The sequence below is a fragment of the Drosophila mojavensis genome, unplaced genomic scaffold, assembly GCF_018153725.1.
Source record: "Drosophila mojavensis isolate 15081-1352.22 unplaced genomic scaffold, ASM1815372v1 contig_36, whole genome shotgun sequence".
NCBI lineage: Eukaryota > Metazoa > Arthropoda > Insecta > Diptera > Drosophilidae > Drosophila > Drosophila mojavensis.
In genome coordinates, this window is record NW_025318858.1 from 16,738,246 (window position 1) to 16,759,227 (window position 20,982).

Consider the following 20,982-nt stretch of genomic DNA (forward strand, 5'->3'; position numbering starts at 1 on the left):
TCACGATTTTACATATACATAAACTTGTAAAAGACAAATACAAAGACAAAACGAACACAATTATTAAATAATATAACACTTTTTTTATTAATTTACCATTTGTCTAAACTATAATATTATTTTTCAGATACTTACACTTTCGTTCGCATTTATTGCGTTTAAATTATTTTCTTTACCAGCCATGTCTGCTTTGTACAAAATTTGAAGTGAAGGAACCAAAGCAGTAACCAAGTATGATGTATGCAGAACATCCGAAAGCAAAAGGCCCTTTTCAGGGCCACAAATCTTTTTTCAAAGAATTTTAAATATTTCAATGAATTATCGTGATAATTCGAACGAACAACTATCAAAAATCTTTTGTGTTTATGGTAAAGAGCAATATTTTTTAGCGAAAAGAAGCCCAACCAGAACAAACATTGAAAATTAAAATCTTGCCTGAAGGCCTCCGTTGCTCTGGCTTAAAACTTATTATTTAAAATTCTTTTTAACAATAAGTAAATAAATAAATAATAATCTAGCAATTTTTGGCTAAATTGGCTCTCTCCTTTTATATTGACCTACAGATATGTTTATGAAAGTATTTTTTCTCTTGGAAATATGTAATAGTAGTCCTGAAAAGGACTTTGATTAATTGCAAATTTCATAGTTTTGAAATTCGTTTCTACCCTGCCGAGTAATTTCGAAGTGAAATTACTTCTTTGTTGCGGACGCAGCTTTTGCTTTTGGCTTCTTTGCAGCTGCTTTTTTCGGTGATGCTGCCGAGACAACCTTTTTAGGCTTAGCACTTGTAGTTTTAGGTTTCGGAGTCTTTGGCTTTGCTGCGCTTGACTTTGCCGCCTTTGCTGTTGTGGGCTTCGCTTTAATGGTTCCTACTTTCTTTGCATCTTTGACTTTTGCTTTGTCCGCTTTCTTTTTGTCGGTGCTCTTTTTGGTCACCACAGCCTTCGATAACTTCTTATCAGCAGCACCCTTTACTTTTTTGGTGGCAGATATACTCTTCTTTTTGGCTGCTGCCGATGCAGTTACCTTCTTAGATTTCTTCTCTATGGAGGATACCTTTGGCTTGGGCTCCTTTTTGGACGATGCAGACAGCTTAAATGAACCAGATGCACCCTTCCCTTTTGTCTGGATCAACTTTCCACTCGCAACTGAATTCTTCAGGTACTTCTTAATGAAAGGAGCCAGTTTCTGGGCATCGCACTTGTAAGTGGCACTGATATATTTCTTAATAGCCAAAAGTGATGAGCCTCCACGTTCCTTTAGATTTTTTATCGATGCATCCACCATTTGCTGAGTTGGTGGGTGTGTTGGAGGAGCCGCCGTTTTCTTTGCCTTAGATGCGGATGCAGATGCAGGCTTTTTAGCAGCCACCTTCTTCTCAGCTGAGGCTGTTTGGGGAGTTATCGGGGACGCGGATACTGCAACTGCTGAATCAGACATTTTCTATTATTCACTTCTTTACTTTTCACTTTATAACAAACAAAACGCAACGTTTTACTTATTGTTTAATTCGAAAATACCATGAAATTTGGTCACCCGTTTGGATGAGAATCGAGGAGGAAGGCCGAACGAGAATGTTTGTACCATTGAATGTACGATACGTAAAAGTTTACAATTACCATTTTATTGACTTGTCTTTTTGAACAGTTTAAATTTTATATCCACACTAAATATGTTTTAGATTGTATTCTGAAATGTTTGAAAAGTTCATAAAATTAGTTTTTACTTACATTTTTATAATTTCATGATTTTTTATTGCCCCTCAAAGTTGAAGTTTGTGTGAATGCAAAATAAGTTATATTAGAAAAACCATTTTTTTAATAAGATAATAATAAAAATGTTAATATATAAATTTAAAAGATAATAATTTAATAATTTCTTAATTAAATGCAACCATTAATATGAACAAACGCAATGGATTTATATATTAAATATGATTTCAACAAAACCATTTGCCGTTAAAAACAATCGCACTTTTGAGCCAACGCTAAACAAAAATCGTTCATAAAAATAAAATTTTCTCCTTAACATTATAAATATAGTAATAAATATAAATTTAAAAATTAGAATGCAAATATTATATTAATATTTTCTTTACTTACTTCAAACATATAATCATTTCATACCATCATATTCAACATTACATGTCAGATACACTTATCTTGCGCAAAGACATCAGTGTTAAAATATTATTTTATCTTATGAGACACACAAGGCACATAAGGCAGAAAATATAAAAAATATTTAAAATCCTTTTACTTGTATATCAAAATGTTTTCAAAAAAACACACAATCAGAAATAAGTTAAATCTCAATTTAAACGCAATTGGCTAACTACCGAAAATGTTTAATTTAACCAAACGCCTTATAAACATGCAACTTTTTTGTAAGATCAATAAATCTATATATATTGTTATGTAAAAATAAATAAATAAATAAAATATTTTTTTTATACGTATAATAGAGTTTCATGATTTCAACAAAACCATTTGCCGTTAAAAACAGTCACACTTTTGAGCCAACGCTAAACAAAAATCGTTCCGAAAAATAAAATTTTCTCCTTAACATTATAAATATAGTAATAAATATAAATTTAAAAATTAGAATGCAAATATTATATTAATATTTTCTTTACTTACTTCAAGAATTAAATCATTTCATACCATCATATTCAACATTACATTTCAGATACACTTATCTTTCGCAAAGAAATACATCAGCGTTAAAATATTATTTTATCTTATGAGACACACAAGGCACATAAGGCAGAAAATATAAAAAATATTTAAAATCTCTTAAGTGTACATCAAAATATTTTTAAAAAACACACAATCAGAAATAAGTTAAATCTCAATTGAAACGCAATTGGCTAACTACTGAAAATGTATAATTTACACTAAACGCCTTATAAAAATGCAACTTTTTTGTAAGTTCAATAAAGCTATATATATTGTTCTGTAAAAATAAGTAAATAAATAAAATGTTAATGCCAGATCCCATTAACAGGATTGCTCCTCCCCCACATAGCCCGGCTGTGTTATTAACAGCACTCTGTTGATGTAAATTAACAGCGTTCTGTTAATAGTACAACCGTTGGCAACATAAAATATTTTCTTTATACGTATAATAGTTTTCAATCATATTCGAGATATATTTTCAATTTATATATTGTAGGACGATCGATTTATTTTTGAGATCAACTAAAATCTGAAAATAGTAGTTTAAGCGAAAATAAGAATCTCCTTGTTAGAAATATTGTGGTCCTGAAAAGGACCGATTTGTTGAATGTTGCTTGTAATAAATACAAGACAGAATAGCGAAGCAATTTATGCGCGCTCGCCACGGATACGTCTAGCCAGTTGAATGTCCTTGGGCATAATGGTGACGCGCTTAGCATGGATGGCGCACAAATTTGTATCTTCGAATAGGCCAACCAAGTAGGCTTCGCTAGCTTCCTGTAGAGCCATCACAGCTGAGCTCTGGAAACGAAGGTCAGTCTTGAAGTCTTGAGCAATTTCACGGACTAAACGCTGGAACGGCAACTTGCGAATAAGCAACTCAGTGCTCTTCTGGTAACGACGAATTTCACGCAGAGCAACTGTACCAGGGCGATAGCGATGAGGTTTTTTCACACCGCCAGTAGCTGGTGCACTTTTACGTGCTGCCTTAGTAGCCAACTGCTTACGAGGAGCCTTGCCACCAGTTGACTTGCGAGCGGTCTGCTTTGTACGAGCCATCGTTTCACAATACTATCTTACACTGTCACAATTCAAAACTGAATGGTCGCAACCCAAAACACCTGGGTTTATATAGAAAACTGGTGGTGCGTTAGAAAGAGATCGACATATTCGTGATCGACAAATAGTGATCGTGTTACTCTCTTCTGCTGTTGTAAATGTTGCAAGGGTAGTGTGTGAGCGGGATGCAAGCATTTGTGTGCTCTCTCAAGTTTTCGGATATATCAATATAAATAGGAGTGGTTCTGAGTTGAACAGATCAGTTTATTGCTGACATTCGTGAAGTGCTCTAGTATATTAAAAACAAAAGTGAAAAATGACTGGTCGTGGTAAAGGTGGCAAAGGCTTGGGTAAAGGAGGTGCAAAGCGTCATCGCAAAGTGTTGCGTGATAATATCCAGGGTATCACGAAGCCAGCTATCCGTCGTTTAGCTCGTCGTGGTGGCGTGAAGCGAATTTCTGGACTAATCTATGAAGAAACCCGTGGCGTTCTTAAGGTCTTTTTGGAAAATGTTATTCGCGATGCTGTCACATACACCGAACATGCCAAGAGGAAGACAGTCACAGCCATGGATGTTGTCTATGCATTGAAGAGGCAAGGTCGTACACTGTACGGTTTTGGCGGTTAAGAAAAACGAGTACAAACAAGCAACTTATTTTCACAACAATCGGTCCTTTTCAGGACCACCAATATATTTCCTTAAAAGAGCTGAAAAATATGAAATTCAATAACTATTCGATTCTCGTTAATAAAGTTTATACTTATCTTGCGCTACTAGTCTAGTCTAGCTGCAATATATATTGGAACAGATGAACAATGATGTATATATTTTGTATCCGACCAAGAAAGAGTACGATGTCGTATTAGCAGAAAATATTATTTTATGCACTCAAAGAATATATACAGACCGAACAGCAGGGCTGCCAACTTAGCCTTTTACCGGCCAGATCTGGCCTTTTTCAACTGTCAATTGCAGGAAAATTTTTAATCTAGCTGCTGGCGGGAAATTTGACATTTTTAAAAATCAAACCATTAAAAAAAATCATAGATCGACGCGTTCATATATACGGACAAACAGACGGACCGGGCTAAATCGACTTAGCTCGTCGCCCTGATCAAGAAAATATATAATTTTATAACCCATTTTCCAATTTTCAAAGGGATCAGGGTATAAAAACTGAAATGGCTATATTTCTGGCTATTCTTGAATTTGATCTAGCCGTTTCTAGCAGGTTTGAAAGGGTAATTTTTAGTATTTTCTTGCCCGGAAAAGTTGGCAGCACTGCCGACCAGCAGTATTTCAACTTTTCGACACGTGAATGACTGTGAATGACTGTGAATGAAAAAGTACTGTTTTATTTTGCATTTTTTCTTATATTAAATTATATTTGTATATTTATTTAGACTAATACATGAAAAATCGCATCTCTTTTGTATATTTGGTCGTCCTGAAAAGGACGTTTGGTTTTGGTTTAGATTTGCATTAATTCGTAATTTAAGCCTTCTTTTCGGTCTTCTTAGGCAACAGAACTGCTTGGATGTTAGGCAACACACCGCCCTGGGCAATAGTGACGCCCGAAAGGAGTTTATTCAACTCTTCATCGTTGCGGATGGCCAATTGCAGATGGCGAGGGATAATTCTGGTTTTCTTGTTGTCGCGGGCTGCATTACCAGCCAACTCCAAAACTTCAGCGGCCAAATATTCCATAACAGCCGCCAAGTAAACTGGAGCACCGGCACCAACACGCTCGGCATAGTTGCCCTTGCGAAGAAGCCGATGAATACGACCAACGGGAAACTGCAGGCCAGCGCGGTTTGACCGCGACTTTGCCTTTTCCTTCACTTTTCCACCTTTACCACGACCAGACATTATATATTTATTTTTTTCTTTTTACACTTTTCCACTCAACATACAAGAATCGAATGCTCAACATTCGCATCATGTCTACTTATACTTTTTTACCTACCTACTTTTTCAGCTGAAGAGGGTGAGTTGTGCTGTACGCAAACATGAAAAGGTTGTTCGAAAAATCTTACAAATGTTAACCAAGCTGAATATTTCTGTCAAACATTTGGGAAGTGAGTAAAAGTGAACTTGAGTGAATAATACAATAATAATAATGCCGCCTAAGACAAGTGGAAAAGCAGCCAAAAAGGCTGGCAAGGCCCAGAAGAATATTACCAAGAATGATAAGAAGAAGAAGCGCAAGAGGAAGGAAAGTTATGCCATCTATATTTACAAAGTGCTAAAGCAGGTCCATCCTGACACTGGAATCTCATCGAAAGCAATGAGCATCATGAACAGCTTCGTGAACGACATTTTTGAGCGTATTGCTGCTGAGGCCTCTCGTTTGGCACACTACAACAAACGTTCAACGATTACCAGTCGGGAAATCCAAACTGCAGTCCGTCTTCTGTTGCCCGGAGAGTTGGCCAAGCACGCTGTCAGTGAAGGAACCAAAGCAGTAACCAAGTACACTAGCTCCAAGTAAATCTTGGCTTGATGTATGCAGAACATCCGAAAGCAAAAGGCCCTTTTCAGGGCCACAAATCTTTTTTCAAAGAATTTTAAATATTTCAATGAATTATCGTGATAATTCGAACGAACAACTATCAAAAATCTTTTGTGTTTATGGTAAAGAGCAATATTTTTTAGCGAAAAGAAGCCCAACCAGAACAACTATCAAAGAAAAAAGAGAACAAACATTGAAAATTATAATCTTGCCTGAAAGCCTCCGTTGCTCTGGCTTAAAACTTGTTATTTAAAATTCTTTTTAACAATAAGTAAATAAATAAATAATAATCTAGCAATTTTTGGCTAAATTGGCTTTCTCCTTTTATATTGACCTACAGATATGTTTATGAAAGTATTTTTTCTCTTGGAAATATGTAATAGTAGTCCTGAAAAGGACTTTGATTAATTGCAAATTTCATAGTTTTGAAATGCGTTTCTACCCTGCCGAGTAATTTCGAAGTGAAATTACTTCTTTGTTGCGGACGCAGCTTTTGCTTTTGGCTTCTTTGCAGCTGCTTTTTTCGGTGATGCTGCCGAGACAACCTTTTTAGGCTTAGCACTTGTAGTTTTAGGTTTCGGAGTCTTTGGCTTTGCTGCGCTTGACTTTGCCGCCTTTGCTGTTGTGGGCTTCGCTTTAATGGTTCCTACTTTCTTTGCATCTTTGACTTTTGCTTTGTCCGCTTTCTTTTTGTCGGTGCTCTTTTTGGTCACCACAGCCTTCGATAACTTCTTATCAGCAGCACCCTTTACTTTTTTGGTGGCAGATATACTCTTCTTTTTGGCTGCTGCCGATGCAGTTCCCTTCTTAGATTTCTTCTCTATGGAGGATACCTTTGGCTTGGGCTCCTTTTTGGACGATGCAGACAGCTTAAATGAACCAGATGCACCCTTCCCTTTTGTCTGGATCAACTTTCCACTCGCAACTGAATTCTTCAGGTACTTCTTAATGAAAGGAGCCAGTTTCTGGGCATCGCACTTGTAAGTGGCACTGATATATTTCTTAATAGCCAAAAGTGATGAGCCTCCACGTTCCTTTAGATTTTTTATCGATGCATCCACCATTTGCTGAGTTGGTGGGTGTGTTGGAGGAGCCGCCGTTTTCTTTGCCTTAGATGCGGATGCAGATGCAGGCTTTTTAGCAGCCACCTTCTTCTCAGCTGAGGCTGTTTGGGGAGTTATCGGGGACGCGGATACTGCAACTGCTGAATCAGACATTTTCTATTATTCACTTCTTTACTTTTCACTTTATAACAAACAAAACGCAACGTTTTACTTATTGTTTAATTCGAAAATACCATGAAATTTGGTCACCCGTTTGGATGAGAATCGAGGAGGAAGGCCGAACGAGAATGTTTGTACCATTGAATGTACGATACGTAAAAGTTTACAATTACCATTTTATTGACTTGTCTTTTTGAACAGTTTAAATTTTATATCCACACTAAATATGTTTTAGATTGTATTCTGAAATGTTTGAAAAGTTCATAAAATTAGTTTTTACTTACATTTTTATAATTTCATGATTTTTTATTGCCCCTCAAAGTTGAAGTTTGTGTGAATGCAAAATAAGTTATATTAGAAAAACCATTTTTTTAATAAGATAATAATAAAAATGTTAATATATAAATTTAAAAGATAATAATTTAATAATTTCTTAATTAAATGCAACCATTAATATGAACAAACGCAATGGATTTATATATTAAATATGATTTCAACAAAACCATTTGCCGTTAAAAACAATCGCACTTTTGAGCCAACGCTAAACAAAAATCGTTCATAAAAATAAAATTTTCTCCTTAACATTATAAATATAGTAATAAATATAAATTTAAAAATTAGAATGCAAATATTATATTAATATTTTCTTTACTTACTTCAAACATATAATCATTTCATACCATCATATTCAACATTACATGTCAGATACACTTATCTTGCGCAAAGACATCAGTGTTAAAATATTATTTTATCTTATGAGACACACAAGGCACATAAGGCAGAAAATATAAAAAATATTTAAAATCCTTTTACTTGTATATCAAAATGTTTTCAAAAAAACACACAATCAGAAATAAGTTAAATCTCAATTTAAACGCAATTGGCTAACTACCGAAAATGTTTAATTTAACCAAACGCCTTATAAACATGCAACTTTTTTGTAAGATCAATAAATCTATATATATTGTTATGTAAAAATAAATAAATAAATAAAATATTTTTTTATACGTATAATAGAGTTTCATGATTTCAACAAAACCATTTGCCGTTAAAAACAGTCACACTTTTGAGCCAACGCTAAACAAAAATCGTTCCGAAAAATAAAAATTTTCTCCTTAACATTATAAATATAGTAATAAATATAAATTTAAAAATTAGAATGCAAATATTATATTAATATTTTCTTTACTTACTTCAAAAATTAAATCATTTCATACCATCATATTCAACATTACATTTCAGATACACTTATCTTTCGCAAAGAAATACATCAGCGTTAAAATATTATTTTATCTTATGAGACACACAAGGCACATAAGGCAGAAAATATAAAAAATATTTAAAATCTCTTAAGTGTACATCAAAATATTTTCAAAAAACACACAATCAGAAATAAGTTAAATCTCAATTGAAACGCAATTGGCTAACTACTGAAAATGTATAATTTACACTAAACGCTTCATAAAAATGCAACTTTTTTGTAAGTTCAATAAAGCTATATATATTGTTCTGTAAAAATAAGTAAATAAATAAAATGTTAATGCCAGATCCCATTAACAGGATTGCTCCTCCCCCACATAGCCCGGCTGTGTTATTAACAGCACTCTGTTGATGTAAATTAACAGCGTTCTGTTAATAGTACAACCGTTGGCAACATAAAATATTTTCTTTATACGTATAATAGTTTTCAATCATATTCGAGATATATTTTCAATTTATATATTGTAGGACGATCGATTTATTTTTGAGATCAACTAAAATCTGAAAATAGTAGTTTAAGCGAAAATAAGAATCTCCTTGTTAGAAATATTGTGGTCCTGAAAAGGACCGATTTGTTGAATGTTGCTTGTAATAAATACAAGACAGAATAGCGAAGCAATTTATGCGCGCTCGCCACGGATACGTCTAGCCAGTTGAATGTCCTTGGGCATAATGGTGACGCGCTTAGCATGGATGGCGCACAAATTTGTATCTTCGAATAGGCCAACCAAGTAGGCTTCGCTAGCTTCCTGTAGAGCCATCACAGCTGAGCTCTGGAAACGAAGGTCAGTCTTGAAGTCTTGAGCAATTTCACGGACTAAACGCTGGAACGGCAACTTGCGAATAAGCAACTCAGTGCTCTTCTGGTAACGACGAATTTCACGCAGAGCAACTGTACCAGGGCGATAGCGATGAGGTTTTTTCACACCGCCAGTAGCTGGTGCACTTTTACGTGCTGCCTTAGTAGCCAACTGCTTACGAGGAGCCTTGCCACCAGTTGACTTGCGAGCGGTCTGCTTTGTACGAGCCATCGTTTCACAATACTATCTTACACTGTCACAATTCAAAACTGAATGGTCGCAACCCAAAACACCTGGGTTTATATAGAAAACTGGTGGTGCGTTAGAAAGAGATCGACATATTCGTGATCGACAAATAGTGATCGTGTTACTCTCTTCTGCTGTTGTAAATGTTGCAAGGGTAGTGTGTGAGCGGGATGCAAGCATTTGTGTGCTCTCTCAAGTTTTCGGATATATCAATATAAATAGGAGTGGTTCTGAGTTGAACAGATCAGTTTATTGCTGACATTCGTGAAGTGCTCTAGTATATTAAAAACAAAAGTGAAAAATGACTGGTCGTGGTAAAGGTGGCAAAGGCTTGGGTAAAGGAGGTGCAAAGCGTCATCGCAAAGTGTTGCGTGATAATATCCAGGGTATCACGAAGCCAGCTATCCGTCGTTTAGCTCGTCGTGGTGGCGTGAAGCGAATTTCTGGACTAATCTATGAAGAAACCCGTGGCGTTCTTAAGGTCTTTTTGGAAAATGTTATTCGCGATGCTGTCACATACACCGAACATGCCAAGAGGAAGACAGTCACAGCCATGGATGTTGTCTATGCATTGAAGAGGCAAGGTCGTACACTGTACGGTTTTGGCGGTTAAGAAAAAACGAGTACAAACAAGCAACTTATTTTCACAACAATCGGTCCTTTTCAGGACCACCAATATATTTCCTTAAAAGAGCTGAAAAATATGAAATTCAATAACTATTCGATTCTCGTTAATAAAATTTATACTTATCTTGCGCTACTAGTCTATTCTAGCTGCAATATATATTGGAACAGATGAACAATGATGTATATATTTTGTGTCCGACCAAGAAAGAGTACGATGTCGTATTAGCAAAATATATAATTATTTTATGCACTCAAAGAATATATACAGACCGAACAGCAGGGCTGCCAACATAGCCTTTTACCGGCCAGATCTGGCCTTTTTCAACTGTCAATTGCAGGAAAATTTTTAATCTAGCTGCTGGCGGGAAATTTGACATTTTTAAAAATAAAACCATTAAAAGAAATCAAGTCTCCAGCTCTTATGTCTTCTTAGATCGACGCGTTCATATATACGGACAGACAGACGGGCCGGGCTAAATCGACTTAGCTCGTCGCCCTGATCAAGAAAATATATAATTTTATAACCCATTTTGAAATTTTCAATGGGATCAGGGTATAAAAACTGAAATGGCTATATTTCTGGCTATTCTTGAATTTGATCTAGCCGTTTCTAGCAGGTTTGAAAGGGTAATTTTTAGTATTTTCTTGCCCGGAAAAGTTGGCAGCACTGCCGACCAGCAGTATTTCAACTTTTCGACACGTGAATGACTGTGAATGACTGTGAATGAAAAAGTACTGTTTTATTTTGCATTTTTTCTTATATTAAATTATATTTGTATATTTATTTAGACTAATACATGAAAAATCGCATCTCTTTTGTATATTTGGTCGTCCTGAAAAGGACGTTTGGTTTTGGTTTAGATTTGCATTAATTCGTAATTTAAGCCTTCTTTTCGGTCTTCTTAGGCAACAGAACTGCTTGGATGTTAGGCAACACACCGCCCTGGGCAATAGTGACGCCCGAAAGGAGTTTATTCAACTCTTCATCGTTGCGGATGGCCAATTGCAGATGGCGAGGGATAATTCTGGTTTTCTTGTTGTCGCGGGCTGCATTACCAGCCAACTCCAAAACTTCAGCGGCCAAATATTCCATAACAGCCGCCAAGTAAACTGGAGCACCGGCACCAACACGCTCGGCATAGTTGCCCTTGCGAAGAAGCCGATGAATACGACCAACGGGAAACTGCAGGCCAGCGCGGTTTGACCGCGACTTTGCCTTTCCCTTCACTTTTCCACCTTTACCACGACCAGACATTATATATTTATTTTTTCTTTTTACACTTTTCCACTCAACATACAAGAATCGAATGCTCAACATTCGCATCATGTCTACTTATACTTTTTTACCTACCTACTTTTTCAGCTGAAGAGGGTGAGTTGTGCTGTACGCAAACATGAAAAGGTTGTTCGAAAAATCTTACAAATGTTAACCAAGCTGAATATTTCTGTCAAACATTTGGGAAGTGAGTAAAAGTGAACTTGAGTGAATAATACAATAATAATAATGCCGCCTAAGACAAGTGGAAAAGCAGCCAAAAAAGGCTGGCAAGGCCCAGAAGAATATTACCAAGAATGATAAGAAGAAGAAGCGCAAGAGGAAGGAAAGTTATGCCATCTATATTTACAAAGTGCTAAAGCAGGTCCATCCTGACACTGGAATCTCATCGAAAGCAATGAGCATCATGAACAGCTTCGTGAACGACATTTTTGAGCGTATTGCTGCTGAGGCCTCTCGTTTGGCACACTACAACAAACGTTCAACGATTACCAGTCGGGAAATCCAAACTGCAGTCCGTCTTCTGTTGCCCGGAGAGTTGGCCAAGCACGCTGTCAGTGAAGGAACCAAAGCAGTAACCAAGTACACTAGCTCCAAGTAAATCTTGGCTTGATGTATGCAGAACATCCGAAAGCAAAAGGCCCTTTTCAGGGCCACAAATCTTTTTTCAAAGAATTTTAAATATTTCAATGAATTATCGTGATAATTCGAACGAACAACTATCAAAAATCTTTTGTGTTTATGGTAAAGAGCAATATTTTTTAGCGAAAAGAAGCCCAACCAGAACAAACATTGAAAATTAAAATCTTGCCTGAAGGCCTCCGTTGCTCTGGCTTAAAACTTGTTATTTAACAATAAGTAAATAAATAAATAATAATCTAGCAATTTTTGGCTAAATTGGCTTTCTCCTTTTATATTGACCTACAGATATGTTTATGAAAGTATTTTTTCTCTTGGAAATATGTAATAGTAGTCCTGAAAAGGACTTTGATTAATTGCAAATTTCATAGTTTTGAAATGCGTTTCTACCCTGCCGAGTAATTTCGAAGTGAAATTACTTCTTTGTTGCGGACGCAGCTTTTGCTTTTGGCTTCTTTGCAGCTGCTTTTTTCGGTGATGCTGCCGAGACAACCTTTTTAGGCTTAGCACTTGTAGTTTTAGGTTTCGGAGTCTTTGGCTTTGCTGCGCTTGACTTTGCCGCCTTTGCTGTTGTGGGCTTCGCTTTAATGGTTCCTACTTTCTTTGCATCTTTGACTTTTGCTTTGTCCGCTTTCTTTTTGTCGGTGCTCTTTTTGGTCACCACAGCCTTCGATAACTTCTTATCAGCAGCACCCTTTACTTTTTTGGTGGCAGATATACTCTTCTTTTTGGCTGCTGCCGATGCAGTTCCCTTCTTAGATTTCTTCTCTATGGAGGATACCTTTGGCTTGGGCTCCTTTTTGGACGATGCAGACAGCTTAAATGAACCAGATGCACCCTTCCCTTTTGTCTGGATCAACTTTCCACTCGCAACTGAATTCTTCAGGTACTTCTTAATGAAAGGAGCCAGTTTCTGGGCATCGCACTTGTAAGTGGCACTGATATATTTCTTAATAGCCAAAAGTGATGAGCCTCCACGTTCCTTTAGATTTTTTATCGATGCATCCACCATTTGCTGAGTTGGTGGGTGTGTTGGAGGAGCCGCCGTTTTCTTTGCCTTAGATGCGGATGCAGATGCAGGCTTTTTAGCAGCCACCTTCTTCTCAGCTGAGGCTGTTTGGGGAGTTATCGGGGACGCGGATACTGCAACTGCTGAATCAGACATTTTCTATTATTCACTTCTTTACTTTTCACTTTATAACAAACAAAACGCAACGTTTTACTTATTGTTTAATTCGAAAATACCATGAAATTTGGTCACCCGTTTGGATGAGAATCGAGGAGGAAGGCCGAACGAGAATGTTTGTACCATTGAATGTACGATACGTAAAAGTTTACAATTACCATTTTATTGACTTGTCTTTTTGAACAGTTTAAATTTTATATCCACACTAAATATGTTTTAGATTGTATTCTGAAATGTTTGAAAAGTTCATAAAATTAGTTTTTACTTACATTTTTATAATTTCATGATTTTTTATTGCCCCTCAAAGTTGAAGTTTGTGTGAATGCAAAATAAGTTATATTAGAAAAACCATTTTTTTAATAAGATAATAATAAAAATGTTAATATATAAATTTAAAAGATAATAATTTAATAATTTCTTAATTAAATGCAACCATTAATATGAACAAACGCAATGGATTTATATATTAAATATGATTTCAACAAAACCATTTGCCGTTAAAAACAATCGCACTTTTGAGCCAACGCTAAACAAAAATCGTTCATAAAAATAAAATTTTCTCCTTAACATTATAAATATAGTAATAAATATAAATTTAAAAATTAGAATGCAAATATTATATTAATATTTTCTTTACTTACTTCAAACATATAATCATTTCATACCATCATATTCAACATTACATGTCAGATACACTTATCTTGCGCAAAGACATCAGTGTTAAAATATTATTTTATCTTATGAGACACACAAGGCACATAAGGCAGAAAATATAAAAAATATTTAAAATCCTTTTACTTGTATATCAAAATGTTTTCAAAAAAACACACAATCAGAAATAAGTTAAATCTCAATTTAAACGCAATTGGCTAACTACCGAAAATGTTTAATTTAACCAAACGCCTTATAAACATGCAACTTTTTTGTAAGATCAATAAATCTATATATATTGTTATGTAAAAATAAATAAATAAATAAAATATTTTTTTATACGTATAATAGAGTTTCATGATTTCAACAAAACCATTTGCCGTTAAAAACAGTCACACTTTTGAGCCAACGCTAAACAAAAATCGTTCCGAAAAATAAAATTTTCTCCTTAACATTATAAATATAGTAATAAATATAAATTTAAAAATTAGAATGCAAATATTATATTAATATTTTCTTTACTTACTTCAAAAATTAAATCATTTCATACCATCATATTCAACATTACATTTCAGATACACTTATCTTTCGCAAAGAAATACATCAGCGTTAAAATATTATTTTATCTTATGAGACACACAAGGCACATAAGGCAGAAAATATAAAAAATATTTAAAATCTCTTAAGTGTACATCAAAATATTTTCAAAAAACACACAATCAGAAATAAGTTAAATCTCAATTGAAACGCAATTGGCTAACTACTGAAAATGTATAATTTACACTAAACGCCTTATAAAAATGCAACTTTTTTGTAAGTTCAATAAAGCTATATATATTGTTCTGTAAAAATAAGTAAATAAATAAAATGTTAATGCCAGATCCCATTAACAGGATTGCTCCTCCCCCACATAGCCCGGCTGTGTTATTAACAGCACTCTGTTGATGTAAATTAACAGCGTTCTGTTAATAGTACAACCGTTGGCAACATAAAATATTTTCTTTATACGTATAATAGTTTTCAATCATATTCGAGATATATTTTCAATTTATATATTGTAGGACGATCGATTTATTTTTGAGATCAACTAAAATCTGAAAATAGTAGTTTAAGCGAAAATAAGAATCTCCTTGTTAGAAATATTGTGGTCCTGAAAAGGACCGATTTGTTGAATGTTGCTTGTAATAAATACAAGACAGAATAGCGAAGCAATTTATGCGCGCTCGCCACGGATACGTCTAGCCAGTTGAATGTCCTTGGGCATAATGGTGACGCGCTTAGCATGGATGGCGCACAAATTTGTATCTTCGAATAGGCCAACCAAGTAGGCTTCGCTAGCTTCCTGTAGAGCCATCACAGCTGAGCTCTGGAAACGAAGGTCAGTCTTGAAGTCTTGAGCAATTTCACGGACTAAACGCTGGAACGGCAACTTGCGAATAAGCAACTCAGTGCTCTTCTGGTAACGACGAATTTCACGCAGAGCAACTGTACCAGGGCGATAGCGATGAGGTTTTTTCACACCGCCAGTAGCTGGTGCACTTTTACGTGCTGCCTTAGTAGCCAACTGCTTACGAGGAGCCTTGCCACCAGTTGACTTGCGAGCGGTCTGCTTTGTACGAGCCATCGTTTCACAATACTATCTTACACTGTCACAATTCAAAACTGAATGGTCGCAACCCAAAACACCTGGGTTTATATAGAAAACTGGTGGTGCGTTAGAAAGAGATCGACATATTCGTGATCGACAAATAGTGATCGTGTTACTCTACTCTGCTGTTGTAAATGTTGCAAGGGTAGTGTGTGAGCGGGATGCAAGCATTTGTGTGCTCTCTCAAGTTTTCGGATATATCAATATAAATAGGAGTGGTTCTGAGTTGAACAGATCAGTTTATTGCTGACATTCGTGAAGTGCTCTAGTATATTAAAAACAAAAGTGAAAAATGACTGGTCGTGGTAAAGGTGGCAAAGGCTTGGGTAAAGGAGGTGCAAAGCGTCATCGCAAAGTGTTGCGTGATAATATCCAGGGTATCACGAAGCCAGCTATCCGTCGTTTAGCTCGTCGTGGTGGCGTGAAGCGAATTTCTGGACTAATCTATGAAGAAACCCGTGGCGTTCTTAAGGTCTTTTTGGAAAATGTTATTCGCGATGCTGTCACATACACCGAACATGCCAAGAGGAAGACAGTCACAGCCATGGATGTTGTCTATGCATTGAAGAGGCAAGGTCGTACACTGTACGGTTTTGGCGGTTAAGAAAAAACGAGTACAAACAAGCAACTTATTTTCACAACAATCGGTCCTTTTCAGGACCACCAATATATTTCCTTAAAAGAGCTGAAAAATATGAAATTCAATAACTATTCGATTCTCGTTAATAAAGTTTATACTTATCTTGCGCTACTAGTCTAGTCTAGCTGCAATATATATTGGAACAGATGAACAATGATGTATATATTTTGTATCCGACCAAGAAAGAGTACGATGTCGTATTAGCAGAAAATATTATTTTATGCACTCAAAGAATATATACAGACCGAACAGCAGGGCTGCCAACTTAGCCTTTTACCGGCCAGATCTGGCCTTTTTCAACTGTCAATTGCAGGAAAATTTTTAATCTAGCTGCTGGCGGGAAATTTGACATTTTTAAAAATCAAACCATTAAAAAAAAATCATAGATCGACGCGTTCATATATACGGACAAACAGACGGACCGGGCTAAATCGACTTAGCTCGTCGCCCTGATCAAGAAAATATATAATTTTATAACCCATTTTCCAATTTTCAAAGGGATCAGGGTATAAAAACTGAAATGGCTATATTTCTGGCTATTCTTGAATTTGATCTAGCCGTTTCTAGCAGGTTTGAAAGGGTAATTTTTAGTATTTTCTTGCCCGGAAAAGTTGGCAGCACTGCCGACCAGCAGTATTTCAACTTTTCGACACGTGAATGACTGTGAATGACTGTGAATGAAAAAGTACTGTTTTATTTTGCATTTTTTCTTATATTAAATTATATTTGTATATTTATTTAGACTAATACATGAAAAATCGCATCTCTTTTTGTATATTTGGTCGTCCTGAAAAGGACGTTTGGTTTTGGTTTAGATTTGCATTAATTCGTAATTTAAGCCTTCTTTTCGGTCTTCTTAGGCAACAGAACTGCTTGGATGTTAGGCAACACACCGCCCTGGGCAATAGTGACGCCCGAAAGGAGTTTATTCAACTCTTCATCGTTGCGGATGGCCAATTGCAGATGGCGAGGGATAATTCTGGTTTTCTTGTTGTCGCGGGCTGCATTACCAGCCAACTCCAAAACTTCAGCGGCCAAATATTCCATAACAGCCGCCAAGTAAACTGGAGCACCGGCACCAACACGCTCGGCATAGTTGCCCTTGCGAAGAAGCCGATGAATACGACCAACGGGAAACTGCAGGCCAGCGCGGTTTGACCGCGACTTTGCCTTTCCCTTCACTTTTCCACCTTTACCACGACCAGACATTATATATTTATTTTTTTCTTTTTACACTTTTCCACTCAACATACAAGAATCGAATGCTCAACATTCGCATCATGTCTACTTATACTTTTTTACCTACCTACTTTTTCAGCTGAAGAGGGTGAGTTGTGCTGTACGCAAACATGAAAAGGTTGTTCGAAAAATCTTACAAATGTTAACCAAGCTGAATATTTCTGTCAAACATTTGGGAAGTGAGTAAAAGTGAACTTGAGTGAATAATACAATAATAATAATGCCGCCTAAGACAAGTGGAAAAGCAGCCAAAAAGGCTGGCAAGGCCCAGAAGAATATTACCAAGAATGATAAGAAGAAGAAGCGCAAGAGGAAGGAAAGTTATGCCATCTATATTTACAAAGTGCTAAAGCAGGTCCATCCCTGACACTGGAATCTCATCGAAAGCAATGAGCATCATGAACAGCTTCGTGAACGACATTTTTGAGCGTATTGCTGCTGAGGCCTCTCGTTTGGCACACTACAACAAACGTTCAACGATTACCAGTCGGGAAATCCAAACTGCAGTCCGTCTTCTGTTGCCCGGAGAGTTGGCCAAGCACGCTGTCAGTGAAGGAACCAAAGCAGTAACCAAGTACACTAGCTCCAAGTAAATCTTGGCTTGATGTATGCAGAACATCCGAAAGCAAAAGGCCCTTTTCAGGGCCACAAATCTTTTTTCAAAGAATTTTAAATATTTCAATGAATTATCGTGATAATTCGAACGAACAACTATCAAAAATCTTTTGTGTTTATGGTAAAGAGCAATATTTTTTAGCGAAAAGAAGCCCAACCAGAACAAACATTGAAAATTAAAATCTTGCCTGAAGGCCTCCGTTGCTCTGGCTTAAAACTTGTTATTTAACAATAAGTAAATAAATAAATAATAATCTAGCAATTTTTGGCTAAATTGGCTTTCTCCTTTTATATTGACCTACAGATATGTTTATGAAAGTATTTTTTCTCTTGGAAATATGTAATAGTAGTCCTGAAAAGGACTTTGATTAATTGCAAATTTCATAGTTTTGAAATGCGTTTCTACCCTGCCGAGTAATTTCGAAGTGAAATTACTTCTTTGTTGCGGACGCAGCTTTTGCTTTTGGCTTCTTTGCAGCTGCTTTTTTCGGTGATGCTGCCGAGACAACCTTTTAGGCTTAGCACTTGTAGTTTTAGGTTTCGGAGTCTTTGGCTTTGCTGCGCTTGACTTTGCCGCCTTTGCTGTTGTGGGCTTCGCTTTAATGGTTCCTACTTTCTTTGCATCTTTGACCTTTGCTTTGTCCGCTTTCTTTTGTCGGTGCTCTTTTTGCTCAGCACAGCCTTCGATAACTTCTTATCAGCAGCACCCTTTACTTTTTTGGTGGCAGATATACTCTTCTTTTTGGCTGCTGCCGATGCAGTTACCTTCTTAGATTTCTTCTCTATGGAGGATGCCTTTGGCTTGGGCTCCTTTTTGGACGATGCAGACAGCTTAAATGAACCAGATGCACCCTTCCCTTTTGTCTGGATCAACTTTCCACTCGCAACTGAATTCTTCAGGTACTTCTTAATGAAAGGAGCCAGTTTCTGGGCATCGCACTTGTAAGTGGCACTGATATATTTCTTAATAGCCAAAAGTGATGAGCCTCCACGTTCCTTTAGATTTTTTATCGATGCATCCACCATTTGCTGAGTTGGTGGGTGTGTTGGAGGAGCCGCCGTTTTCTTTGCCTTAGATGCGGATGCAGATGCAGGCTTTTTAGCAGCCACCTTCTTCTCAGCTGAGGCTGTTTGGGGAGTTATCGGGGACGCGGATACTGCAACTGCTGAATCAGACATTTTCTATTATTCACTTCTTTACTTTTCACTTTATAACAAACAAAACGCAACGTTTTACTTATTGTTTAATTCGAAAATACCATGAAATTTGGTCACCCGTTTGGATGAGAATCGAGGAGGAAGGCCGAACGAGAATGTTTGTACCATTGAATGTACGATACGTAAAAGTTTACAATTACCATTTTATTGACTTGTCTTTTTGAACAGTTTAAATTTTATATCCACACTAAATATGTTTTAGATTGTATTCTGAAATGTTTGAAAAGTTCATAAAATTAGTTTTTACTTACATTTTTATAATTTCATGATTTTTTATTGCCCCTCAAAGTTGAAGTTTGTGTGAATGCAAAATAAGTTATATTAGAAAAACCATTTTTTTAATAAGATAATAATAAAAATGTTAATATATAAATTTAAAAGATAATAATTTAATAATTTCTTAATTAAATGCAACCATTAATATGAACAAACGCAATGGATTTATATATTAAATATGATTTCAACAAAACCATTTGCCGTTAAAAACAATCGCACTTTTGAGCCAACGCTAAACAAAAATCGTTCATAAAAATAAAATTTTCTCCTTAACATTATAAATATAGTAATAAATATAAATTTAAAAATTAGAATGCAAATATTATATTAATATTTTCTTTACTTACTTCAAACATATAATCATTTCATACCATCATATTCAACATTACATGTCAGATACACTTATCTTGCGCAAAGACATCAGTGTTAAAATATTATTTTATCTTATGAGACACACAAGGCACATAAGGCAGAAAATATAAAAAATATTTAAAATCCTTTTACTTGTATATCAAAATGTTTTCAAAAAAACACACAATCAGAAATAAGTTAAATCTCAATTTAAACGCAATTGGCTAACTACCGAAAATGTTTAATTTAACCAAACGCCTTATAAACATGCAACTTTTTTGTAAGATCAATAAATCTATATATATTGTTATGTAAAAATAAATAAATAAATAAAATATTTTTTTATACGTATAATAGAGTTTCATGATTTCAACAAAACCATTTGCCGTTAAAAACAGTCACACTTTTGAGCCAACGCTAAACAAAAATCGTTCCGAAAAATAAAATTTTCTCCTTAACATTATAAATATAGTAATAAATATAAATTTAAAAATTAGAATGCAAATATTATATTAATATTTTCTTTACTTACTTCAAAAATTAAATCATTTCATACCATCATATTCAACATTACATTTCAGATACACTTATCTTTCGCAAAGAAATACATCAGCGTTAAAATATTATTTTATCTTATGAGACACACAAGGCACATAAGGCAGAAAATATAAAAAATATTTAAAATCTCTTAAGTGTACATCAAAATATTTTCAAAAAACACACAATCAGAAATAAGTTAAATCTCAATTGAAACGCAATTGGCTAACTACTGAAAATGTATAATTTACACTAAACGCTTCATAAAAATGCAACTTTTTGTAAGTTCAATAAAGCTAT

At 35.4% G+C, this 20,982-nt stretch overlaps 14 protein-coding genes across 14 annotated transcripts; 6 read left to right on the forward strand and 8 right to left on the reverse strand.

Moving 5' to 3' along the window:
* Window positions 1–609: 609 nt before the first annotated feature.
* LOC26527199 (histone H1) lies at window positions 610–1,517 on the reverse strand. Its single transcript, XM_015165460.3, has one exon. It carries the CDS (start codon window positions 1,438–1,440, stop codon window positions 691–693), a length of 750 nt encoding a protein of 249 aa, XP_015020946.2. The 5' UTR covers window positions 1,441–1,517; the 3' UTR covers window positions 610–690.
* A 2,474-nt stretch (window positions 1,518–3,991) lies between these two features.
* On the forward strand, window positions 3,992–4,420 carry LOC6576212 (histone H4). Its single transcript, XM_002002172.4, has one exon. The coding sequence runs from the start codon at window positions 4,054–4,056 to the stop codon at window positions 4,363–4,365; it is 312 nt and encodes a 103-aa protein (XP_002002208.1). The 5' UTR covers window positions 3,992–4,053; the 3' UTR covers window positions 4,366–4,420.
* A 759-nt stretch (window positions 4,421–5,179) lies between these two features.
* Window positions 5,180–5,639, reverse strand: LOC6576211 (histone H2A). The gene has a single exon (XM_002002171.4). It carries the CDS (start codon window positions 5,605–5,607, stop codon window positions 5,233–5,235), a length of 375 nt encoding a protein of 124 aa, XP_002002207.2. The 5' UTR covers window positions 5,608–5,639; the 3' UTR covers window positions 5,180–5,232.
* Window positions 5,640–5,790: 151 nt separating this feature from the next.
* Window positions 5,791–6,279, forward strand: LOC6576210 (histone H2B). Its single transcript, XM_002002170.4, has one exon. The coding sequence runs from the start codon at window positions 5,858–5,860 to the stop codon at window positions 6,227–6,229; it is 372 nt and encodes a 123-aa protein (XP_002002206.1). The 5' UTR covers window positions 5,791–5,857; the 3' UTR covers window positions 6,230–6,279.
* A 353-nt stretch (window positions 6,280–6,632) lies between these two features.
* LOC26527231 (histone H1) lies at window positions 6,633–7,544 on the reverse strand. The gene has a single exon (XM_015160181.3). It carries the CDS (start codon window positions 7,465–7,467, stop codon window positions 6,718–6,720), a length of 750 nt encoding a protein of 249 aa, XP_015015667.1. The 5' UTR covers window positions 7,468–7,544; the 3' UTR covers window positions 6,633–6,717.
* Window positions 7,545–9,288: 1,744 nt separating this feature from the next.
* Window positions 9,289–9,814, reverse strand: LOC6587100 (histone H3). Its single transcript, XM_002012647.4, has one exon. It carries the CDS (start codon window positions 9,762–9,764, stop codon window positions 9,354–9,356), a length of 411 nt encoding a protein of 136 aa, XP_002012683.1. The 5' UTR covers window positions 9,765–9,814; the 3' UTR covers window positions 9,289–9,353.
* A 204-nt stretch (window positions 9,815–10,018) lies between these two features.
* On the forward strand, window positions 10,019–10,452 carry LOC6587099 (histone H4). The gene has a single exon (XM_002012648.4). The coding sequence runs from the start codon at window positions 10,081–10,083 to the stop codon at window positions 10,390–10,392; it is 312 nt and encodes a 103-aa protein (XP_002012684.1). The 5' UTR covers window positions 10,019–10,080; the 3' UTR covers window positions 10,393–10,452.
* A 781-nt stretch (window positions 10,453–11,233) lies between these two features.
* On the reverse strand, window positions 11,234–11,679 carry LOC122757136 (histone H2A). The gene has a single exon (XM_044008518.1). It carries the CDS (start codon window positions 11,659–11,661, stop codon window positions 11,287–11,289), a length of 375 nt encoding a protein of 124 aa, XP_043864453.1. The 5' UTR covers window positions 11,662–11,679; the 3' UTR covers window positions 11,234–11,286.
* Window positions 11,680–11,843: 164 nt separating this feature from the next.
* Window positions 11,844–12,333, forward strand: LOC122757137 (histone H2B-like). The gene is given in 2 exon segments (XM_044008520.1): window positions 11,844–11,940; window positions 11,942–12,333. Coding segments are annotated over 2 exon segments (372 nt in total). The 5' UTR covers window positions 11,844–11,910; the 3' UTR covers window positions 12,284–12,333.
* A 318-nt stretch (window positions 12,334–12,651) lies between these two features.
* Window positions 12,652–13,563, reverse strand: LOC122757135 (histone H1-like). Its single transcript, XM_044008517.1, has one exon. It carries the CDS (start codon window positions 13,484–13,486, stop codon window positions 12,737–12,739), a length of 750 nt encoding a protein of 249 aa, XP_043864452.1. The 5' UTR covers window positions 13,487–13,563; the 3' UTR covers window positions 12,652–12,736.
* A 2,473-nt stretch (window positions 13,564–16,036) lies between these two features.
* LOC122757138 (histone H4) lies at window positions 16,037–16,470 on the forward strand. The gene has a single exon (XM_044008521.1). The coding sequence runs from the start codon at window positions 16,099–16,101 to the stop codon at window positions 16,408–16,410; it is 312 nt and encodes a 103-aa protein (XP_043864456.1). The 5' UTR covers window positions 16,037–16,098; the 3' UTR covers window positions 16,411–16,470.
* Window positions 16,471–17,227: 757 nt separating this feature from the next.
* LOC122757233 (histone H2A) lies at window positions 17,228–17,715 on the reverse strand. Its single transcript, XM_044008830.1, has one exon. The coding sequence runs from the start codon at window positions 17,653–17,655 to the stop codon at window positions 17,281–17,283; it is 375 nt and encodes a 124-aa protein (XP_043864765.1). The 5' UTR covers window positions 17,656–17,715; the 3' UTR covers window positions 17,228–17,280.
* Window positions 17,716–17,837: 122 nt separating this feature from the next.
* Window positions 17,838–18,328, forward strand: LOC122757235 (histone H2B-like). The gene is given in 2 exon segments (XM_044008832.1): window positions 17,838–18,046; window positions 18,048–18,328. Coding segments are annotated over 2 exon segments (372 nt in total). The 5' UTR covers window positions 17,838–17,905; the 3' UTR covers window positions 18,279–18,328.
* Window positions 18,329–18,646: 318 nt separating this feature from the next.
* On the reverse strand, window positions 18,647–19,557 carry LOC26527264 (histone H1). The gene is given in 3 exon segments (XM_015165044.3): window positions 18,647–18,814; window positions 18,817–18,954; window positions 18,957–19,557. Coding segments are annotated over 3 exon segments (744 nt in total). The 5' UTR covers window positions 19,480–19,557; the 3' UTR covers window positions 18,647–18,731.
* Between the last annotated feature and the right edge of the window lie 1,425 nt (window positions 19,558–20,982).

Coding starts and splice junctions, on each gene's coding strand:
- LOC26527199 (XM_015165460.3), bottom strand. CDS start 1,440: ATGTCTGATTCAGCAGTTGCAGTATCCGCGTCCCCGATAACTCCCCAA.
- LOC6576212 (XM_002002172.4), top strand. CDS start 4,054: ATGACTGGTCGTGGTAAAGGTGGCAAAGGCTTGGGTAAAGGAGGTGCA.
- LOC6576211 (XM_002002171.4), bottom strand. CDS start 5,607: ATGTCTGGTCGTGGTAAAGGTGGAAAAGTGAAGGAAAAGGCAAAGTCG.
- LOC6576210 (XM_002002170.4), top strand. CDS start 5,858: ATGCCGCCTAAGACAAGTGGAAAAGCAGCCAAAAAGGCTGGCAAGGCC.
- LOC26527231 (XM_015160181.3), bottom strand. CDS start 7,467: ATGTCTGATTCAGCAGTTGCAGTATCCGCGTCCCCGATAACTCCCCAA.
- LOC6587100 (XM_002012647.4), bottom strand. CDS start 9,764: ATGGCTCGTACAAAGCAGACCGCTCGCAAGTCAACTGGTGGCAAGGCT.
- LOC6587099 (XM_002012648.4), top strand. CDS start 10,081: ATGACTGGTCGTGGTAAAGGTGGCAAAGGCTTGGGTAAAGGAGGTGCA.
- LOC122757136 (XM_044008518.1), bottom strand. CDS start 11,661: ATGTCTGGTCGTGGTAAAGGTGGAAAAGTGAAGGGAAAGGCAAAGTCG.
- LOC122757135 (XM_044008517.1), bottom strand. CDS start 13,486: ATGTCTGATTCAGCAGTTGCAGTATCCGCGTCCCCGATAACTCCCCAA.
- LOC122757138 (XM_044008521.1), top strand. CDS start 16,099: ATGACTGGTCGTGGTAAAGGTGGCAAAGGCTTGGGTAAAGGAGGTGCA.
- LOC122757233 (XM_044008830.1), bottom strand. CDS start 17,655: ATGTCTGGTCGTGGTAAAGGTGGAAAAGTGAAGGGAAAGGCAAAGTCG.